The sequence below is a fragment of the Neoarius graeffei genome, chromosome 17 (genome assembly GCF_027579695.1).
Source record: "Neoarius graeffei isolate fNeoGra1 chromosome 17, fNeoGra1.pri, whole genome shotgun sequence".
NCBI classification, from domain to species: Eukaryota; Metazoa; Chordata; class Actinopteri; order Siluriformes; family Ariidae; genus Neoarius; species Neoarius graeffei.
This window is the reverse complement of record NC_083585.1, coordinates 32,948,217-32,964,850: the sequence shown is the minus strand read 5'-3', so window position 1 is coordinate 32,964,850 and position 16,634 is coordinate 32,948,217. Positions and strand designations below refer to the sequence as shown.

Below are 16,634 nucleotides of genomic sequence, written 5' to 3'. Positions count from 1 at the left end.
AAGAGGGAGATAAAGAGAGAGAAAAGGGTTTGCGCAGGGGAAATGTTCTCTTTGTACCTGACCTTGCTGAAACAACACACTGATAAAGAATGTTATCATAGTGATCGCTGTGCATTTACAGCTTTCTAATACTGCATATGAAACCGAAGCTCTGAGGATCATTTGTTTGGTTTCGCGAGTATAGTATAGGCTTCAGTTTCCTGTTTCAGCATCTGGATGCAATTTTCTTTGTAATGTTCAGTTGAAACAGACATTCTATTTGTGGGGCATAAAGAGACTCTGACAGGCTTTTCTTTTTGTTGGCAAATATAGATTTCTGTGTCAGAAGGAAGAGCTGTAAGTGTATCAATAATGCACGGGAGCCCCAAGTCTCCAATGTAATTTCATTCAAGTTGCGATGAATTATGTCTCGGTGTTAAGCCGCCTCTGGGCAAAAAGAAACACAGGCTTGATCCTTTTTCCTCTTGTATCAGATCTGTTTTATCTGTGAGAGCCATCCCACCTCCCAAAAAACGTAAAGAGTGAAGTGTGTTACATTTGACCCCTGTGAAAGTAATGTCAGATCTGTTTAGTTCAGAGATGTTCTAATGATGAGAGGGAAGCATTATGATTACAGAAGCTGTATGAGCCAGAGATTAATATTAACAGTAGGAACATCCATTTCAGCCTGAGCTACTGTCTGCAGATGGTTCTTTCGAAACGTAATGTGTGGAGTTTATTATGCCTTCTAGCTTGTAATCTCAAGAGTTGGAAAGATGTGTCATATAACTATATTACAATATAAGAGGTGATGGTACACACATAAATAGTTGGCAGGGATCAGCTGGCTGGCATGGGGGAATGTAATATTCCTAATTCTCTCTTTTCTTCACTGGTACATGATTTCTTTACTGGTACGTGATGACAGCACCGCGAGCTGGCCTAGTGGTTAGCGTGTCCACCTCTCAACCAGGAGATCGCGAGTTCTACTTGCGGTCGGGTCATACCAAAGACCATCATAAAAATGGTGCCATCTGGCAAGGCACGCTGCAATACAGATGTGAGTAGTGAAGGCAAACTCTCGTGGTTACCAGAGGACCAGCCCCCCCCACTGTAACCCTAGCTGTATAGACCCTTTTCAGTCACGTGACCTTCGTAAACGCGACCGCCATTTTGGACATGTAGTGGACTTCGGCTCGAATCGGTTTGAATGCGAGGAAGGCGACAAACATAAAAGAAAAAGGAGCGAGATGCAGAAAACTGTATTTACTAGTTTACTGTAATTATGATCTGGCAGCTATTTACACCGGATCCAGTGTAAATAGCTGCCGGAGCCAACGTCCGAGCTTGCCGGAGCGCGTGCAGGCCGGCCGCGAGCTAGCGCGCTCCGGAACCTCGGACGTTGGCTCCGGCAGCTATTTACACTGGATCCGGTGTAAATAGCTGCCAGATCATAATTACAGTAAACTAGAATGGAATGTTAACAGTAATGTAATGCCTTTTCTGGCTAATTTTATTCGTCTTACCTCCAACAAAGTGGTCACTACACAAGCGTTGGTATGCCGCTATCCATCTTCTCCGTCAGTCAGCATCTACCGGGATCCGATAAAATGATAACCCTTGCCTTGTTTGTTGATGGTTACTACATCCAGGTGCACAACAATATAGTGGCATGATGGAAGTCTTGCTGAAAATAAACACTTTCTTTGCTGCCGTTCCTCAATGTTGGCTGTGGTAAACTACTGGTAGTACATGTCCAAAATGGCGGCCGCGTTTGTCGTGACGTCACGTGAAAAGGGTCCATAGGCGAGAGGCTGAGGGCTATAGAAATGGAGATCGGCGCCGCACCCATGCGCCTCAAAGAGCTGGTTAGTACTGGGACAGGAGACTGTCTGGGAAGACCAGATCCTGGCATGGAAGGGACTTTGACATGATGACAGCACCCATTATGTAGTAATTCTTCTGCACTGTTAATTGAAGTGTCAGTGTTATTGTAACTACAAAAAATATTGCATCCAACACCAATTCTTCTTTTTTCCATTTTCACCATAAACACATCTACCAGGATAATATAATGAATATATTACGGATATGTACTGGGGTTTGGTTGGTTGGTTGGTTGCCTCTATGTCTGCTTGTAGAAAAGCTCATTTTTCCTGTGGAAATGAGACTGATTTCTCAGCCAGCTCTTGATGATACGTGGGATGCTGCTGGGAATCCTAACATCGTCATTTTGACATGGCTGCTGAAGGTGTCCTTCGTCCAAGGTTCTGCTTGTCTGGGAGGCATATTTATTTATGGCATTTGGTTAAGTGCCTTTCATGTCGGACATTATTTGGTCACCAGTTCTCAGGAGGGAGGCAGGCAGCTGGTATTGTGCAGTGCTACAAATCTGCAAGTAGAAAAAAAGTCCAAAGGAGTGAATCAGGCTTTTGAAGTGCCGCCTTTCTTGTTACTCTCTGAGAGGCAATTTTCTTTTCTCTGTGACTTGCTGAAGGAGAAATAAATGTGCTTGACGGAGCAAAATGTAGATGCTTTCTGCTTAGCTGATTAAGATTATTTTTTAATTCGTTTTATGTATTATTAAATTTGAGCATAATTTGAACTTGACCAGCATTTTTATTTCATGTACATTTAAATTCCAGGAGGCGGTTCGAGACAGAGCGGACGAGCAGTCAGGGTGGGAAGGTTCTGAAAAGATTCCTCTCCATTTCTTCTCACTTTCTTCTCAGATAGTCAGCAGTATCGCTGCAAGTGACATCACTTGTCAGAATGTCGTTTCATTGGTGGCAGCAGATTAGCAGATTGGATCTGTTCCGTATCTAACCAGCCAGCTAATAAGCTGACCGATCTCCTGCCGCCCTGTCTCACACCTCAGCCTGTTCACTTCAACCCGCCACTAAGAACACAGACTCTAATGGCCCTCTTTGTTCCATTACAGCACGGCTGCACTTGCACCCTTCATTTTCTGATAATTAGTCCGCCTACTGAACTCTCTTTCTTTAGCTATTATCCTGTCTGTGGTCAACTGTAGATATTTAGTCCCACGTTCTCCTGCTGATTTCTTTCTAGCTGTAGGTTAAGAGATGGATGAAAGGCCAGGCAGTTAATGTTAAACATGGGCACCCTGCCAGCAGGTAGATATGAGTACGTGTGCAATAGTGCAATCATAAAAGAGCTACTTTAGAAATAAATACTGGTTAGAAGGTTTGTCTTAACGAAGATATGAAGTACTGGGAGTGCATTTTAAATAATCCTGCTTTATAAAACATTATCAATTTATAATATAAGAAGTTATAAAGCACATATAATACCAGATGCTTCGAAAGTTGCTCAGATGTTTGTTCATTCATGCATTTATCCAATCAGGAAATCATGTGGCAGCAGCGCAGTGCATAAAATCATGCAGCTACAGGTCAAAAGCTTCAGTTACTGTTCACATCAAGCATCAGAATGGAGAAAATACATCTGATCTCAGCCATTTTAACTGTGGCATGGTTGTTGGTACCAGATGGGCTGGTTTGAGTATTTTAAAAACGGCAGATCTCCTAGGATTTTCACCCACGATGGTCTCCAGTGTTTACACAGAATGATGTGTAAAACATGTCTGTGAAGGTTCTCAGTCATCCAGGTCATAGTGAACCATGGTTGCTAAAAAAGGCAGCTGGACTTGCTTAAAATTCTTGAAGACGTTTCGCCTCTCATCCGAAAGGCTTCTTCAGTTCTGTCTGACTAGTGGGGAGTTCCAGGTATTTATCCTCTAGTGGACCAAAAGCAACCTGAAAGAGAGTCGGTGAGGTCACATGGGTCATTGAGTCATCCTGTAGGTACCGTTCACACCCGGCCCCCAGTTACCTACACCTACAGGATGACTCAGTGACCCATGTGACCTCACCGACTCTCCTTAGGGTTGCTTTTGGTCCACTAGAGGACAAAATACCTGGAACTCCCCACTAGTCAGACAGAACTGAAGAGACCTTTCGGATGAGAGGTGAAACGTCTTCAAGGATTTCAAGCAAGTCCAGTTGCCTTTTTTAGCATCTACGATGTGTAAAACAGAAAAACACCCAGTGAGCTGCAGTTTGGTGGTTGGAAATGCCTTGTTACCGAGAGAGGTCAGAGGAGAATGACCAAACTGCTTCAAGCTGACAGGAAGAAGACAGTCAGATTTCTCTAAATAATATATTTCCTGTTTTCTGCAGAATCATAAAGCATCTAAACGTGAACCAAAAAAAAAAAAACACGAACAAAAAATACAGTTTAAAGAAATTCTGCATTGCATTATAGATTTTATTACAGATACTATAAAAACATTATAAATGCATTTAAAATATATTATGAATAAATTTCTTTTTACATTAAAAATAATTTTAAAAAGTGCAACACAGTATGAAATGCAGTTCTTAAAACATTATGTTACCTTCTGGAGTTATGTTAAACATAGAGAAGCTGACTTGTATGGAAATCTAGAGTCAGATTTCTCGAAATAATGTATTTCCTGTTTTCTGCAGAATCATAAAGCATCTAAAGTGCACAAAAAAATCATACAAATAGCCAAACATATTTCTTTTTCTCCGCTCATCTCTCTGCATTTCTGCAATGAGTGATTCCACGCTTATGGGTACTGAAATGGGGACATGAACTTATTCACCTAAAACCATTTCTTTTTTTTACCATCAGGTCACAAAACATGTAATCTTTAATGAATGATATGTTAAAAGATAACTTTAATTTTCTGAGATGTAATAAAAACATATTTATATGCCAAAGTCAAGCCTATGAGTTCCAAAATGATGTCTGTTACATTACTTCTGTTACTTCTGTCCATCTCGCGTCTGTTACAAATTAATTACAATCTAGCTATATACCATGTTAATCTTATTGAAAGAATGTGTATGTTTATTCTACTACACATGTTTATTAATTATATTTGCTAAAACATCACCTTCCTATGTTTCAAAAAGTAATTCTACATTGTTAAAATTGAGAATATATATATCCACAACACTTCTGTTACGGTCTGACTTTGGCAGATAAATATGTTTTTATTACATCTCAGAAAATTAAAGTTATCTTTTAACATATCATTCATTAAAGATTACATGTTTTGTGACCTGATGGTAAAAAAAGAAATGGTTTTAGGTGAATTTTTAAAAATAAGTTCATGTCCCCATTTCAGTACCCATAAGCGTGGAATCACTCATATAGCATAATTTTATATTAACAGATGCTAAACCACTTGCAGGTTCATGCTGCAGATGGTTAGAAACCCTCAGCTTGTGCTTTTTAGACTTCACTGCTTAAGGAATTGTAATTAAGCAAGGGCAAAATCAAGTCAACTTATAGTTACGTGAGCTGTCTCTGGGACTTCTGTGACCTTGCGTGAGCCTGAACAAACAGTCTACGTTACATTTAAGACGAACTCCTCCTCCACTTTCCATCATCTCTACCCCCTCATCTCTGCCACCTCCATCCTCCCACCACTCATCTCTGGAGAGTTTGCTGCCCAGCCCTATGCTTTCACATCATTAGCCATGAGGCTCATATTTCCATTAACGAGTAAAGGAGCTCATCAGTGGCCTACCTCAACCAGTTGGCTAATTAGTTATGTAATAATGTGGAACAGCAGTCATGGCTCTTAACGGTCCATTGATGGCAGGCAGATCAGAAGCAAGTCCTTTCTCTGCCCATTAGCAGCACACCAAGTGTATGAGGCTTTGTTGCTGAAACCACACACTGATATAATTACACACGTCACACTCCTCTCACGCGTGTACTTTCACACTCCACTCAGATCCATTGTTTAATTAAGTCATGTTGTGTTTATAAGAACGAGGGGCACTTTATATGTTTTTGCCATGTAAAATACTTGTTCTGGAATTCGATTAGGTTTGGCATTTTGTAATTTTTTTTTCCCAGTTTACTTGGCTTACTATAACTCACACAAACAGCTGAATTAACTGATTTTAGCCATTTGGTTATACACCAGATACTCTCTAAGCAACTGAAGGGAAATATCCTGCCAGTTTCTTACTGCATCATCCTGTCATTTTCATCTCTTATTGACTTGGGGGAAAATAAACTTGGGTCCTCTTCCAGGCAAGTTTGTAACAGTTCCAGTTAATGTCCACTTTTTTATTATATCCCTAACAGTAGAAATGGGCATTTTCAGACAAGTAGCTATTTTTAATAACCATTCCCTGACTTATGAAGGTCAACACACTTTTCCCTCATTTGGTTTGTGTTTTCTTTTATCTTTCCCATGCTGATGGCTGACTAAGGGAATTTGGCCTCTGTGTCACATCATATTTGTTGGTCTCAAGACCAGTCTCAAAACCACTTTTTGAAGGTCTTGTCTCATCTCGGAATTGACCACATTTTTACTCGGTCTTGTCTCGGTCTCGGACATAGAGACTCGGGATTTTATTTCAAGACCGCAACTGTGAGGAGATCACTAAATTGCTTGATTTATTTGTTTACATCATTACTGTGATTGGATGTCAAACTTCCCGCTTCAAACGCAACCAATAACGTGACTCATTGCTAAGCCAAAATTTTCATTCCTGTTAACGGCTGTCATCCCTCCCCACCACCCTGCGCACGCACACACACACACACACACACACACACAGGTCTGGTCCTGGTCTTGACTCTGTCTTGCCCTGCCTTGGTCTTGACTTGACCTCAAGCCTTCAAAAACTTGGTCTTGTCTTGGTCTTGATACACTCTGGTCTTGATCAAGACTTGATCTCGGATTAGACGGTCTTGACTACAACGCTACATGTATAACAACTTGAAAGTTCCTACAAACTCTAATCATCTCATCTCATTATCTGTAGCCGCTTTATCCTGTTCTGCAGGATCGCAGGCAAGCTGGAGCCTATCCCAGCTGACTACGGGCAAAAGGCGGGGTACACCCTGGACAAGTTGCCAGGTCATCACAGGGCTGACACATAGACACAGACAACCATTCACACTCACATTCACACCTACGGTCAATTTAGAGTCACCAGTTAACCTAACCTGCATGTCTTTGGACTGTGGGGGAAACCGGAGCACCCAGAGGAAACCCACGCGGACACGGGGAGAACATGCAAACTCCACACAGAAAGGCCCTCGCCGGCCACGGGGCTCGAACCCAGACCTTCTTGCTGTGAGGCGACAGCGCTAACCACTACACCACCGTGCCGCCCTCTAATAAACTCAAAGAAGTATATTTTAAATGGGAAACACGCTTCAGTTACATTGTGTTCACTATAATTTACAGGGGTGCCAATAATAGTGGCACATGTGATTTTGTTGAAAATAATTATTTTTTGATGCAGCATTTATTTTTCTGAGTAAATTGATTTCAATTAAAGGTTGAATTTTTCTCTTTTTTTCAGTGTGAGACGAAGCGACTTCACCAAAAAAGGGTTTTTTTCTAACCCTTTTTACTGATCTTTACAAGGGGTGCCAATAATTATTGAGGGCACTGTGTGTGTGTGTGTGTGTGTGTGTAACTACATTGGCTGTGTTGTGGTGATTTAAATTAGGCAACTAGTTTGTTTATATTTTGGGAAATATAACGAAATAAATGTATTAGATAATATTGTGGACATATGCAAAAAATCATAATTGCATGAGCGGGATTTTTAAAAATTGTCCCTCTCGTTGAGGTCAGTTACAAACTCGAGAACCATCAGATCCAGAATTCACAGCCCATGGGTCCATATACAGTATTCCACTTTCAGCCATAGCTACTTTGGATTTAAATCCAAAGACAGATATGGATATTTGGAATATTACCCGACGCAGAAAGTGGCATTGCGTTACACATAGGATGCTGGAATCAGGAGCTCTGTAAATGTGCCAGCTTCATTCCAACATGTATCCATACCAGCATGGTGCTTCATCTCGGTGCCTCTGATGTTTGTGTCATGCCCGATTCTCATTGTGTTTCGTGCACTTTTGGATCTCAGACACTTAACTGTGCGTTGAAGAGGAGGGCGAAATGTCAATCAGCCCCGCAGCGAAAGGAGAGTGAGATGGTGGCAGGCTCAGGCAGGGGGAAGGGGGTGGTGATGGAGGAGAAAACGCCCTGGGTGGAATTGGCTCAATGATGAGGACCAGACGAGAGCAGCGAGATGGAGCGAGAGATGGGAAAATTTCTGTGCAAAAAACAGGGAAGAAAATCTAACTTTTTGCCTGGAGACACTGCATGGCATGCTTCACCAAACAGACACACATATGACTCACTGTTAGCATTGTGGAGCCAGTGGGGCTCTGCAGTAATGTCTCAGGAATATAAATATTGCAATTTTTGAATAAATATTGCAAGCAGTTTTATTTCTTTTGTTGTACTTTCAGTTCTTTAACAACTGGAAAACTATTCAATTACTGTAACAGTGGGTTGAAAGGTCAAGTATAAATATGTAAAAAAAAAAAATCTATTAATTTAAAATTCCTGTGTTCTGTGTCATCCTCACAGTAGAAGAGCAGAGGCCTGATATTTGCTGTGTTCTGTATCCACAGGTAGAATGTAAGAAGGCTCAACCCAAGGAGGTGATGTTTCCCCCAGGGACACGAGGGCGAGCCAGGGGTCTACCCTACACCATGGATGCCTTCATGCTCGGAATGGGAATGCTGAGTAAGAACATTTCACAGAATACTACCAATCGTAATGCAGTGTTTGTCTCACTTACTTGTCACATACTGACACTTCCTATTTCCACACAACAAGGGCTAGAAGATATGATGATATAACTTTGGTACTGTGATAAATAATGTCACAATATGCTTTTCTAAAGCTATGGTCACACTACAGCTCGTGATGCTTTGCAACGGGTTATCGATGAAAATGAGGCGTTTTGGTGGCGATGTACAGGTGAGCTAAAAGTTGTGGTCACACAGCAGACTGTCACGCCTTCGCACACTTGAGCCTGGTGCAGCTCGAGCAGCCACGCTGACTGACAGAGCGTGTTGTGTGCGCTCTCAGGACCCAGTCGTTATGGGAAACGCCTGATACTGATTTCAGCTCAATCAGCACGCACAGATACAGACACTGTTTTCACAGAGTCTTTGTGAAGTATCATCATTATCACAGTCACATTTGTTTCTAACCATGTTTATTGACTGGTTAAATACTCTGCTTTATGAATCTGCTTTCGTTTCGTTTGGATTTTGTTACTCGGACCTTGCCTCACGTTTTATTTTTGTAAAGATCACACCTGCTAATAAACATTCTTCCTGCTCTTGCATCCGTGTACCTTCACACACCTGACAGAATACTTCGCAAAGTCTCTGTGAAAACAGCATCCTTTATATACATGCGCTCAAATCAGCATCAGGTGTTTCTCATAATGCCTGGGTCCCAAGAGCGCACACAACGTGCTCCGAAGGATCCCCGAATGTAAATGCACTTTTTAAGTCTCGCCGAAGGTTAGGCAATGCCGAGCCGCTGTGTTGATGAGGCTCCCGTGAGCATCGGAGACATGGATTCGAGACAAATACATCTCAAGAGGCTCGACAAAGGTTCCCCAAGCTTTGGGACGTATTCCCAAACCCATCTGTGCGTATTCGCTGCTTAGTTTGCTGATGAAAACATCGCTACCAAATTTCAATGCATGCATTGAAATTCTTTGCGACGTTTTTGGCCACTCACGAGGCGGAGCCACACCAAAATACAACTCATGAAGCCCGGAGAACATTTGCCGTGCATCATACGATTGGTGGCGGTGCTATCAATTTTTCATTGCCAAGTATTCGCAAACCCGTCTCGAGCTGTAATGTAACCAGGGTTGAAGATACCATGGCTATTTTATGTCTTTTTATTACATTTTTTGAATGTAAAGCCTGATGGACCTGGTTAAAAAGTAACCTACTGTACCATCTTCTAACATGACCAACATTGCAATCCCATCATGTTTACTTCACATTTGTTACACTGTAATGGCTTTAATTTAAACAGATTATTTATTTTATTGATTTAGCTTTCATGTGCTTTTATGTCACGGGGTGCTAAAATCTCTTTCGCAAAGAACACCTGGTAGGAAGCCGGTGAGTACGAGATGAAACCGAACCTTGGCGTATAATATTGAATGGCAAACACATTTAGACAGCAGATAGAGTTATCAGTACAAACACACTGACAGTGTAGTAAATAATCTTAAAAATCTGTGCAGGTATCTGACAGATTAGCATTCAGAAGTAATTTAAATTCAGTCAGAGATACACGGTGGTTCAGCAATATTTTCCATGAGTCTGGAGATTTGTAAGAAAAAGATGGCTTATGCTTATCCACTCTTACACTAGGAATGATAAAAGCTAAAAAAAAAAAGAAAAAAAGATTATCATCATACTTTGTAAGAATGTATTAACATTTTAAAGTAGGATTTATTAGAAAAGTCTTGCTGTAGGAGCTTCATGATGGATTATATCCAAATACTTTAGTATTGTTCATGAGGCTTGCATGTAAATAACATCAACATAATAAAAACATATTTTGAATAATTTCATACAGTTGGAGGTAAAAAGCTTTTCAGCAGTTTAGAGTAGCATTTTCGCTCAACTTCTGAGATTTTACTTGACGTTGTGTGTTTTGAGTCATGCATTTCTCATTTTCTCTGTAACTATATTATTTATAGAACAAGCTACTGTAATGGGAGTTTGAGTTTGTCACTGAGGTGGGTGTCGTTTCTTTCAATAGGGAAATGGAACTGCAGCAGAACTTGATTTAAGTACATAATTGGACCTTTGAGAGGACATTATATAATGTTTGCACTTTAGTGAACAGGATGTATATTTTTTGAGAGTGCCGTGGGTGTATAATATATACAAATAGCATTTACTTGTCACTGCCATATAGGCGATGGATCGATATTTCATTGTGCTGGAAAATATAATGTACATCGACAGTGTTCCATTAATCCAGCTGAAACGGGAAAGTTTGATGGACAGAAGTTCATGACTTTACATTTGAAGAAGAAACTGACACATCACTGTGTTAAAAAGAAGTGGACAGTAAAAGGCAGTAGCCTTCAATATGTTCTTCTCAGAGACAGCAGCACAACTGGCACACTCATGCTGGCACTGCTTTCCAGTTAATGCGACCACACACGGCTGCCATCTCCACCATTGTCTTGCCAGTGGCAATCTCTCAGCATTTGTGATAGGCGCCTCACTCAGGAACAATGTGGAAATGTCCCCCCCCCTCTGCTCACTCTCAAACCTGTCTCACACACAGCCACCATCATGACATCCTCTAAATCCGTCTGTGGTCTTTTCCTGCAAATTTGACATTTGTTCCGAGGACAGAACATGCAGCTGCAGATATCAGAACCCCCAGTCCCTTCCTCCCGGCATCTCTTCCCCCAAACAGTTCCAGTGACAAGAGATAATGACTATGAGATTGATCGGCTGCTGAAAGTAACTGAAGCAAATAAATCGTTTGATGCCTGGTGCAGAATGCGAACAGTAGCTAATGGGGAAGCTGCAGGAGGAGAGGTCGTCCTGCCCGTAATTTGACTTGATGAAGCATCCTCGCCCAGGCCAGTGTGAAATATGTTATTGATATTCAGAAAGTGGCGCTCTGGACAACTGCACCAGGCCCACAACTCACACCCAATAGGGCAAAGCTTGCTGCTTCAGAGCTCAATGAAGAAAAATGATGTTAAATGTTTCATTTGGTTGATCGTTCAGTGTTTGTCCATCTCTGACATGAGGAGATGGCAAAAGTTGTTGGGGTTTTTTTGGTTTTTTTTAAATACATATGAGCACAATTGAGGTGACTCCATCATGTTTCTCCATCTTCTCATTGTGGGGAAATCCCAAGTACCTCTCACTGTAGAACAAAACATCCTGGGGTTGGAGTCAGACCTGATCCAGAACAGATGGAGTCAAACTAGTAGTCCAGGGCGTGAAGAGAGCTCAGTGTTTTTCAGGCTGGATAAGTTTATTTGTTGTTCTGTGTTGTAAAGCATCTCATGTTTAAGGGTTAAGTTTGGATTATACTTGCTTTTAACTACAAGTACGCAAGTTGGTGCACATATACTGTGAGCATTTGAAGCACTGATTTTGCATGTCCTCAACGTCTGCATCTTGCAAAACCAATGTAAATAACAACATGTACATACTTCAGTATATGCATAAGAACTAACACTAACTGGTTTTCCATTTGGGGTTGGGTGAATTTTAAAAACCCATCATGTAGATTCAAGATTCAAGACTCCTTTATTGCTATATGTAACAAGTACAATGGAGTACTTACTCAACACTCCCTCCCATAGTATCACCTCGAAACATACAAACCCTATTTCCAGAAAAGTTTGGATATTTTCCAAAATGAAATACAAACAAAAATCTGTGATTTGCTAACGTGAACCTTTATTTAACTGACCAAAGTACAAAGAAAAGATTTTCAAGAGTTTTCCTCACCAACTTAGTTGTATTTTGTAAATATAAATGAAGTTAGAATTTGATACGTGCAACACACTCAAAAAAAGTTGGGACAGAGGGCAAAATAAGACTGAAAACTTTATAGGATATTCAAGTTACACCATTTCTGGAAGATTCCATAATAAGCAGGTTAGCTGGCAACAGGTGAGGGTATCATGATTGGGTATAAAAGGAGCAGCACCAAAGGCTCAGTCTTTGCAACCAAGGATGGATCGTGACTCAACCCTTTGTGCCAAAATTCACGAGAGAATTGTTAGTCAATTCAAAAAGAACATTTCTCAACGCAAGATTGCAGAGAATTTAGGTCTTTCAAAATGCACAGTACATAATCTAGTGAAAAGATTCAGGGAAGATTCGGAGCCATTTTAGTGCGTAGAGGGTAAGGTTGGAAATCACTATTGAATGTGTGTGAACTTCGACTCCTCAGGCAGCACTGCCTGAGAAACCATCATGCTAATGTGACAAATATAGCCACATGGACTCGGGAGTACCTCAGAAAACTGTTGTCACTTAACACAGTCTGCTGCTGCATCCAGAAATGCAACCTGAAACTGTATTACGCAAGGAGGAAGCCATTCATCAATTCTGTATAGAAGGTCCGCCAAATCCTCTGGGCCTGAACTCATCTCAGATGGACCGAAAGATAGTGGAAATGTGTGCTGTGGTCAGATGAATCCACATTTCAGCTTGCTTTTGGGAAAACTGGATGTCGAGTTCTCTGTGCCATAGCTGAACACGAAAATCCAGTTTGTTATCAGAGAAAGGGGCAAAAGCCAGCATCAGTGATCACGGCATGGGTGATTTGCATGTCTGTGAAGGTACCACTGACGTGGAGGTGTGTATTGGGATTTTAGAGACATATGTTGCCATCAAGGCGACATCTCTTCCCAGAAAGTCCACGCTTCAGCCTCATTCTGCACAGGGTACACCAGCGTGGTTTCATTGACATGGAGTGTGTGTGCTTGACTGGCCTGCTGCCAGTCCAGATCTGTCTCCTATTGAGAATGTATGTGGCACCATGAAGAGGAGAATTAGACAACGGCGACCACGGACTGTTGAGCAGCTGAAGTCTTGTACCAAACAAGAATGGACAAAAATTACAATTGCAAAACTGCAACAATTAGTATCCTCAGATCCCATACGATTAAAAAGTGTTACTAAAAGGAAAGGTGATGTAACACAATGGTAATAATGCCTCTGTTCCAACTTTTTTTGAGTGTACTGCAGGCATCAAATTCTAACTTCGTACACTCACTGGCCACTTTATTAGGCACACCCATATACCTCCTGTTTTATGCGGTTATCTAATCAGCCAATCCCTTGACAGCAGCACAATGTATAAAATCATGCAGATACAAATCAAGAGTTTCAGTTAATGTTCACTTCAAATATCAGAATGGGAAAATTTGTGATCTCTGTGACTTTCACTGTGCCATGGGTGTTGGTACCAGGTGGACTGGTTTGAGTATTTCAGAAACTGCTGGTTTCCTGGGATTTTCACGCAAGCTCTACGGATCTTGGACTCAGACACTTGCAGTATGTAGACCTCTGGATGGATGGCCATTTTGATGGTTGATTCAGAGTTCTCCCTTTCAAAGCAAGCATAAAACAAGTTCAGCTCATCTGGTAGGGACGGGTCTGTGTTGATGACTCCTCCTGAGCTTCTCTTGTAGTTGATGTTCTTCAGTCTTTGCCACATGCATCTGGTGTCTGAGCCCCTGTACTGTGATTCCAGTTTGTTTTGAAATTTTGATGGCTTTTCTGAGGTTGTACTTGGCCTTTTTGTAGACATTAGAGTCCCCTGATTTGAATTCGGTCCTCCATTCCCCTAGATTATTACAGATGTCTGGATTCATCCGTGGTTTGCTGTTTGGAAATCAACAGACTTGGTGAGAATGCTTTCCTCCACCAGCCTGTCACTGTATCCAGTGATGTGATCTGAATAGATATCCAGATCTGTGGTCTTGAATACACTCCAGTCCATGATTTCTAGCCCACTCTGCAACTGTAGAATGGAGTCGTCTGTCCAGTATCACACCGTTTTCATTGTTGTGGGTGTGATTTTCAACTTCTGTTTGTAAACAGGACATAGGAGCATGGAGTTGTGATCTGAACTGCTGAAAACCAGTCGTATGATACCACAGTAGGCATGTAGCCTCCAAACTTACTGGAAGGTCTGTTTTGCATATGTCTAGACCTTCTAGCTTTGTAAATACCTCTGAATGTAAGGTTATTGTTTTTGATTTGAGAAGCAGCTCTCTTTGATTTGGTGAGAGCAATCATGATGACAGTGGAACATATCAGCGAGACAGCGCATGAAATTGGTAAACGTTTTCCAGTCCGACTTGGAAACCTGATGGATAGGTGTGTTTTGGCTGTGGTGTGTTATTTAGTGAGCCCTGCGATGATCTGGTGACATGTCCAAGGTGTACCCTGCCTCTCGCCCATAGTCAGCTGGGATAGGCTCCAGCTTGCCTGCGACCCTGTGTAGGATAAGCGGTTACAGATGATGGATGGATGGATGGATGGATGGATGGATGGATGGATGGATGTTATTTAGTGGATGCCACTTTACCCCAGATATACATAAGGTAAGTAGGCGAGTGTATGAACAATGCCATTCATGTTGCCACTACTTCTGCATGCACACATAAACTCGCATGTCAAATACCTAAGTCTTAGGGTTAAGGGGTTAGGAGTTAGAGGTAGGCCTATAGGAGAAGCTGGATCAGGTCCAGCTACCCCCTCTGGAAGTTTGGTTCGACAAAGTTGGCTATTTCAGAAATCTTGGCTGGGTTTTGGAATTTAGCTCAGGACTGCTGTCATTATCAGTTCAAATTCTTTGTCAGACTCCACACTCAGACTCAGGTTTCTTGCTTCATTGACATGGCACTTCAAGCTAACTCCATTTGAAGTTGATGAAATTCTCAGCAAAGAGCATTCCTTGACCTTATTAGAAGTTATAACAGATCAGTGGGCCAATGTTGAACAAACAGAATAAACGAAGGAGATGAAATGAATGAAGTGGGAGACGCACTGAGGAAGAGAGTGAGTTAAGAGTCTGTGAGTTCATTCGCTTGCAGCACACTCTTATCTAAATGAAATTGGAAAAGCAGGACAGCGAAACATTCCTTTTGGTAATTTGCATACAAAAATCAACAAGGCTCATTATTCAAGGAACTGTAATTCCTTATGTGCCAAAATCTCATTAGAGCTGCACTCGGAGCGCTCATGTTTACCACACCTAATCGAGCCATTTATCTTTATTGTGTTAAGCCTCATGTATGTTTGCTGAAATTAATACACATCTCAGCCCGTGCAAAGTGCGGCTTTACCAGATGGATAATTGATTTTAAAGTGAATCCAAACTGTTGAGCCATAAAATGGGCGCATTAGCATGCATATTAATAACGCAAATAAGAGGGTGAGGCCGACGCCAGTGGGCCAGATTAGGTGACAGCCTTTACTTATCGTGTTGCCAGGAGACGGAGGGTGCCCACCGCTTCAGTGACAAGGCTTAATGAGTCTTCTTCATGTCCCTGGCCTCTCATTCTCTCTTCCTATGCCGCTGACTCAGTCTTGTCCCCCTCAGTGAGAGTATGACAGAAACACATGGGCTACGTGCTTGCCTGTTAGTAACAGATGAGTTAAAGATTGACACAGGAAGCTGAATCAGAGGATGAACTGCATTTCCAGTGGAATATAAATGTAAAAGTTTATCTACTACTGTGTTGCTTCCAGGCCCTAAACCGATCGATATAAAGAAAAAGAAACCTAAAAACACTTATATAGTTAACTTCAGAATTATTGGGACCCTCCAGGAATGTTTATTATACACAATGATTACATTTTTCCCCACTCAGCTAAAGGGAACTCAACTTACTTTTCCTCTAACAAAAATATTATCAGTAGAACTTCTTATCTAAATGATAGCATTTTCTCTCAAAAACGTTTACCGTAAGCACTTAAATTTCTCTTACTCTTCAGAAATTCTGTTGTTATATTTGACCAGTTTCCCTGGGGTATAAATATAAGGATGGACACATATAAAATCTCCTTGTCGTGCATCAGCATCGGGAAAATCCAAAGAATTTTCAGCACTAAAGAGACAAATGGTTTTTGGCCTGCCTAAGTCAGTTAATGAATATAAAATAGACAAACAGTTAAAACTACCATTAAATACAGAGTAAACAAAGTTTCTGATGTGTGGAAGGGTTGAA

The 16,634-nt window shown here is 41.3% G+C and overlaps 1 protein-coding gene across 10 annotated transcripts in view; it reads left to right on the top strand.

The window, feature by feature from the left end:
* msi2b (musashi RNA-binding protein 2b) overlaps window positions 1–16,634 on the top strand; it is a 456,405-nt gene that overhangs the window by 337,559 nt on the left and 102,212 nt on the right. For all 10 annotated transcript variants that reach the window (XM_060944042.1, XM_060944039.1, XM_060944040.1 and 7 more), the window contains exon 9: window positions 8,494–8,608. In XM_060944042.1, the coding sequence (XP_060800025.1) occupies window positions 8,494–8,608 (115 nt within the window). The remainder of the gene's footprint in view (window positions 1–8,493; window positions 8,609–16,634) is intronic.